The 6,545-nt window shown below is 49.7% G+C and overlaps 1 protein-coding gene across 10 annotated transcripts in view; it reads left to right on the top strand.

The window, feature by feature from the left end:
• The first annotated feature begins 48 nt into the window (after nt 1–48).
• Nucleotides 49–6,545, top strand: part of VRK3 (VRK serine/threonine kinase 3) — a 48,007-nt gene continuing 41,510 nt past the window's right edge. For 3 of the 10 annotated variants that reach the window (XM_021931336.2, XM_003915942.4, XM_021931331.2), the window contains exons 1-2: nt 243–652; nt 5,348–5,410. Coding sequence is in view for 1 of the 10 variants with exons in the window: in XM_017952604.3 (XP_017808093.2) it covers nt 599–652 (54 nt within the window). In the remaining 9 variants the exon portion in view is untranslated. Of the gene's footprint in view, nt 733–5,347; nt 5,411–6,545 lie in introns of all 10 variants that reach the window. The other 7 variants (XM_021931333.2, XM_021931332.2, XM_021931335.2 and 4 more) reach the window with 7 other exon arrangements.

Here is a 6,545-nt window from a genome sequence, read left to right as displayed (position 1 = left end):
AGGATCCTCCGCGCCAGCGCCAAGACTCTATTTCCCAGAGGGCTGTGCGGGCGACTTCGTTCGCCTTCCCATCTCCTCCCGCTTCTTCAGCCTTACTTAGCACTCTGGGAGTAGAGTAGAAACAGAATCAGGACCAGGCGGCATCAGGGTTTGTAGTCCAGATTTTTACCTTGTTAAATAATCATCTAATTAGCTTCTTGCCTTTATTAGAAGACTGGGAGTCTTCCCTTCTTACGAAGAGCAAGCGGTAGGTTGCCATGGAAACGTATTGAGACGGGATTTCTGAGAAAACGCGCGGAAGCAAGGGGTGGAGTTGAGGCGGGAGAAGTGGTAATGTGACCTCTGACTGGTGGAGAGATGCCTTACGGTGTATTCCGATTGGTTTCACACTGACACATGCGCAGTAGAACCAGAAGGCCTTCCAAAGAGGCTAGAACGGTGGGCAGGGGGATGAGTAATGACGGAATAATCCCCATTCCGTCTGGCATCAGAGGGCGGGCCTGCCGCGGAGGCCTCTGGGAAACGGAGTTCGCAGGTAGGCGAAGCCCAGGGGCCTTCGGGAAGTCCGCGGCGCCTGCGCGGACGCCACAGGCTCAGGATGCGCGCGCAGCGCTCTCCGCCCAGCGGAAGTTTTCGCTGGGCAACCGAGAAGGTGAGTCCGGGTAACTGCGGAGGATCCGAACGGTCAGGCTGCAGAAGCCTAGAATCCCAACCCCGTCGCTAAGTAAAGAGGTGAGGGGAAGCGAGGCGGAATGGCCGTACGTCCCCCGACCCCCTAGCCGCAGCTCGGCTGGGGTGTCCGTGACGTCAGCACGACCCTTTGTGGGAGGTGGGGGCCCCTGCGGTTGGGGTTCGGAATGAGAGCGGCTCCGGGTCGCGGGGTTCACTGGCTTTCTCTTGAGCTTCCGAAGCCACCTTTGGCTCCTCCGCTGTCAAACTTGGCATCTAAGTCATCCCATGGTTTCTATGGAGGATGGGGCCGAAGGGAGTCTCTGTCGCCTAGGCAACCGCCCACCTGCGTTGGGGTGGGGTCTGACCTTTAGCCTTTTTGCTGTTATCTCCTGAAGTTTCTAGGAGGAACACTATACAGTAGTTGACACATAGCAGCTGTTCACTAAACATTTGTTGAGTAAGTCAAATAAATTAAGATAAAGACTGGCCTGAGGGTTGGAGTCTTGGGCTTTCAAGTCCTGACCTGGCCATTGCATAGGTGACTTCAGCACATCCACTTTTACTGAGTGTTTACTATATGGAAGGCTCCGTGCAACCGATATTACCCTACTATAACCGGGGCTTGAACGGTGCTAGTCTAATAGGCACTGCTCAAGCCCACGTTATTATAGCAGTGTCTAAAACAAAAATCCTGCCCAGCTAATTCACATTTTCAGGGTGGTTGGGGATGCCAGACACTAAAAAAGAAATGTTAAAGAGTATTTACAGGTCTGCAATCCTTTATCTATGACTTTAAAATCCAAAACGTTGTAAAAACTGAAAGATCTTTTTCTCTGTTTTGCAACTTACCTGGTAGCCCAACCTCACCTGGCTTTGAACTTGTTTGCTGGCAATACCCACTCTGAACTGATGTGTGACTATTTAGAATTTTTAAAGATTTTGTTGTGCAAATCATATACTTGTTTATGGAGAGTTGCCCCTGGATCTCGCCGGTGTTGTAATATGTAATATGTAATAGGTTCTAAAATCCAAAAAATTTGGGCATGGTGGCTTCCGCCTGTAATCGCAGCACTTTAGGAGACCGAGGCGGGCGGATCACCTGGGGTCAAGAGTTCGAGACCAGCCTGGCCAACATGGTGAAATCCCGTCTCTACTAAAAATAAAAAAAATTAGCCGGGCATGGTGGCATGCACCTGTAATCCCAGCTACTCAGGAGGTTGAGGCAGGGAGAATCGCTTGAATCCAGGAAGCGGAGGTTGCAAGTGAGCTGAGATCGTGCCACTGCACTCCAACCTCAGTGACATAGCAAAACTCTGTCCCAAAGGGAAAAAATAATATATATTTTTTGCCCACCATCATGTAATACATGGCAGAAGCAAGATCCAAACCCAGGCAGATTATGTCCCAAGTTTATCCTCTTAACCCCTATACAGATCTGTTTCTAAGTGGCAGGTCTTTTTTAAGGACCATCCAGCTAGATAATTCTGGCCCTGAGCTTTGAGTCTCTGGCTAGATGTCTAGACTTGCCTGAAAGATGAATGTGTGTGACACAGCTGGGGACCCCCCTGCCTTCTTGGCACGTTTTCTTCTGCAAAGGAGACAATGATTTATTCACTCAGCAAACGTAGACCCAGCATTTGCTCTGTGCCAGGCCTGTGTGAGGCTCTGGGCATACTGTGGCAAACCAGACAGGGAAAAGTCCCTGCCATTATGAAGCTTACATTCTAGTAACTCAGAGTATGTCAGGTGGTGACAAGCACTGTGAAGAAAAATAGAGCAAGGTAAGGAGGATAAAACACGCTATTAGTAAAATGGTGTCCAGGGCCAGGCACGGTCGCTTGAGCCTGTAATCCCAGGACTTTGGGAGGCCAAGGCGGGGGGATCACCTGAAGTCAGGAGTTCAAGGCCAGCCTGGCCAACATGGTGAAACCCCATCTCTACTAAAAATACAAAATTAGCCAGGCGTGGTGGCACGCACCTGTAATCCCAGCTACATGGGAGGCTGAGGCAGGAGAATCACTTGAACCCAGGAGGCAGAGGTTGCAGTAAGCCAGGATCGCACCATTGCACTCCAGCCTGGGCCAAAAGAGCGAAACTCCGTCTCAAAAAAAAGAAAAAAAACACAGTAAAATCGTGTCCAAGAAGATCTCTGAGAAGGTGACATTTGAACAGAGAGCTAAAGAAGGTGATGAGGAAGTGACATGTGTGCACTCTTGGGGGAACAGTGTTCCAGGCAGATGGGAGAGCAGGTGCAAAGGTCTTGGGGAAGAAATGTTCTTGTCACAATTGGGGAAAAGCACCGAAGCCAGTGTGGCTGACTCAGCATGAGCAAGGCGAGATGGTGGGAGAGGTCAGAGAGGGAACAGGGAAGTGGCAGATCATACAGGGGCTCCTGGGCCATGGTAGGAATTTTGGTGTTGATTCTGTTTAAAATGAAATCCACCATATGGTTTTGAGTAGAGGAGGGACAGGGACTGACTTACATTTTTTTTTAATGTATTTGTTTGTTTATGAGACTGAGTCTCGCTCTGTCGCCCAGGCTGGAGTGCAGCAGTGCGACCTTGGCTCACTGCAACCTCTACCTCCCCGGTTCAAGTGACTCTCATGCCTCAGCCTCCCAAGTAACTGGGATTACAGGCGCCTGTCACCACACCCAGCTGATGTGTGTGTGTGTGTGTGTGTGTGTGTGTGTTTTTAGTAGAGACGGGGTTTCACCATGGTGTCCAGGCTGGTCTGGAACTCCTGACCTCACGTGATCCGCTCACCTCGGCCTCCCAAAGTGCTGGGATTACAGGCGTAAGCCACCGTGTCCGACCCACCATATGGGCCAGGGTCTGACAGGGGCAGGGTCTGACTTAGATTTTAAATGGACCCCTCTAGCTACTGGGTTGAAAATCGATGTAGGGACAAGCGTAGAAGCCGGAAGTCTAGTTAGGAAGCTGCTGCAGTAGTACAAGGGAGAGATGGTGGCCTAGACCAGGCTGGTGACGGTGTCAGAACCGGGGATGGCACATGGTTAAAAGACTCTCTTACCCTGATTCCACACCCAACATCAGCTTCCAGATTTAAATCTACAAGAATGTTCTGACCTGCTGCCCCAAGATCCCAGTCCGGTTTTGCATTTTCGTTGTGTGAACTGGCACTAGGTTAAGAACATGGGCTTTTAGGTTCTGGATTCCAGCTGCGTCCCCACTGTTTTCTAGGTGAGTGGAGTCAGGTCTGGGGGAAGGAGAATTGTCACCCTTTGAGCATCATTTTGCAGGTTTCAAAGATGGGATGATCATCCCTACCTCATAGAATGGAGGGGAAGATTAAACAAAATCATGTGTCTGGCTTGCCACTTAAGAGCTGTGTGGCCCTGGGCAAGTCATTTTCTCCCTGAGCCTCTGCTTCTCATCTCCCCAAAGGGGAAATCATTCTTACCTTGGAAAGGGTGATTGGGAAGGTTCTACAGATAATACCTCCCGAGAACTTAGCACAGTGATCTGCACATACTGAACTGTCATGAAATGAGAACCGTCTTCAGTGACTTAACCTCTGTGCAGCAGGGACTCTCTGTTCTGGTTACTGTGTCTAGGAAAAAATTATCCCACAATTCACTGGTGTAGAATCGCCATTTCTTGTGCCCATGGATCCTGTGGGCCAGGAATTCAGAGTGAGCACAGCAGAGTGGCCTGTTTCTGCTCCCCAATGCCTGTGCCTTAGCAGGAAGATTTGAAGGCTGGGATTTAAGTGGTCTGAGGACTTGCCCACTCACCCAGCAGCTGATGCTGGCTGTTGGCCGGGGGCCTCAGTTCCTCTCCACCTGAGCCTCTCCATGTGGTTTCTCTGCCTGGGCTACTTTAGGCTGCCTCATGCCATGGAAACTGGCTTCCATGGGTGAGCAGCCTGAGTGAGCCAGCCAGGTGCGAGTTGTTTTTTATGACCCAGACTTGGAAGTCTCATGGCCTTACTGCTGCCAGTCCTCTGTTGGTAGGAGCAGTCACAGCTCTGCCCAGCTCCAAATGGGGAGGAACAGAGACCCTGACTCCTGGGAAGAGAGGTTACAAGGTTCCAAAGAGCACACAGGACCAGAAATACTGCTGTGACCTGCTTTGGAAAATACGAGTGCCATACTCTCCTATGAAGTGGTGATAATTCTGGAGCCGGCGTCCTGGGCTGTTGTATAGACTAAATAGGATAATGCATAGAAAGCTCTCTGCCTGGAGGACTCCTTCCCAGATATTGACAACTCGCTCCCTGATTTCCTTTGGGTCTCAGCTCAGATGCCTCCCTCTGGGTGAGTCCCTCCTTGGCCGCCCTGTGTGAATAGTGACCCATCAAACTCTGTGGCATCCTGTTTTCTTCTGTGGTACTTTATTGTCCTCCACAGCACTTTCTCCATCTGACCTGTTCAGCGGTTCCTTGCTCATTTGTTTGTTAGCTTCTCTTCCCCACCAGAACTTGAGCATCCTGAAGGCAGGAGCTGGGTTGTTTCCTTTGCTGCTGTTTCCCCAGTGACCGGCATAAACAGGAAACTCGGTGAATAATTATCGAGTGAATGAATGAGTGAATAAACGAACGAATGGATTTGGCACATGCTGGTGACATGACCAGTGCTCAATAAACATTAGCTATTATCTTTCCTTTCTGTGTGAAAGCATGAGTCAGCCACTCCACTTTTGTTCACTTACAGGTCGCTGTCAAAATGGAGTTTCCAGCCCAGTAAATCCAAGGGCCAGACCGTGACCTCATAAAGGTATTATCCCTTGGGCATAGCCTCTCAAGGCCTTTTTCCTTTTTCCCACCAGCAGCTGGCTCCTGCTTGTCTCCTCTGGGTTGCTGCTGGCCAGCTTTACTCCCAGAAAGAACATTGTGGTGGGTATGGCAGGGCTCGCGTGCTTAGGCACTTGCTGCGTCCTGGAGGCATCTTTCCCGGAGGGCAGCCAGCATCTGGGGAAATTCTATGTAACATGAAGCCATTTAAAACCATCGGCTGGGCGCGGTGGCTCAAGCCTGTAATCCCAGCACTTTGGGAGGCCGAGACGGGCGAATCACGAGGTCAGGGGATCGAGACCATCCTGGCTAACACAGTGAAACCCCGTCTCTACTAAAAAATACAAAAAAAAACTAGCTGGGCGAGGTGGCGGGCACCTGTAGTCCCAGCTACTCGGGAGGCTGAGGCAGAAGAATGGCGTAAACCTGGGAGGCAGAGCTTGCAGGGAGCTGAGATCGTGCCACTGCACTCCAGCCTGGGCCACAGAGCAAGACTCCGTCTCAAAAAAAAAAAAAAGCCAGTCATGGTGGCACATGCCTGTAGTCCCAGATAACTTGGGAGGCTGAGGTGAGAGGATGGCTTGAGCCCAAGAACTCAAGGCTGCAGTGAGCCATGATCATGCCATTGCACTCCAGCCTGAGTGACAGGGTGGGACCCTGTTGCTAGAAAATAGAAAAGAAGTATAGCAGAGTCTGACTGGTGAGGCTTCAGTAACAAGCGACTTCTAAATCTTAGTGGTTTCACACAATCACACATGACTTCTCGCTAATACAACTTTCCAGGCACCAGCCTCTATGCAGTTTAATAATGTGTATATATATAATGTGTTATTTAATATGTGTATATAAATATATATGTAATATATATTTGCACTCCAAATATTGACACAGCCTGTCACTCAGGCTGGAGTGCAATGGCGCAATCATGGCTTACTGCAGCCTTGAGCTCTTGGGCTCAAGCCATCCTCTCACCTCAGCCTCCCAAGTATCTGGGACTACAGGTATGTGCCACCATGACTGGCTATTTTTTCTTTTTTTTACTATATATATATGTGTGTGTGTGTGTGTGTGTGTGTGTGTATATATATATATTTTTTTTTTTTTTTTTTTTTTTTTTT

The sequence above is a fragment of the Papio anubis genome, chromosome 20 (assembly GCF_008728515.1).
Source record: "Papio anubis isolate 15944 chromosome 20, Panubis1.0, whole genome shotgun sequence".
Classification (NCBI taxonomy): domain Eukaryota; kingdom Metazoa; phylum Chordata; class Mammalia; order Primates; family Cercopithecidae; genus Papio; species Papio anubis.
This window is presented reverse-complemented; position numbering and strand designations above follow the sequence as displayed.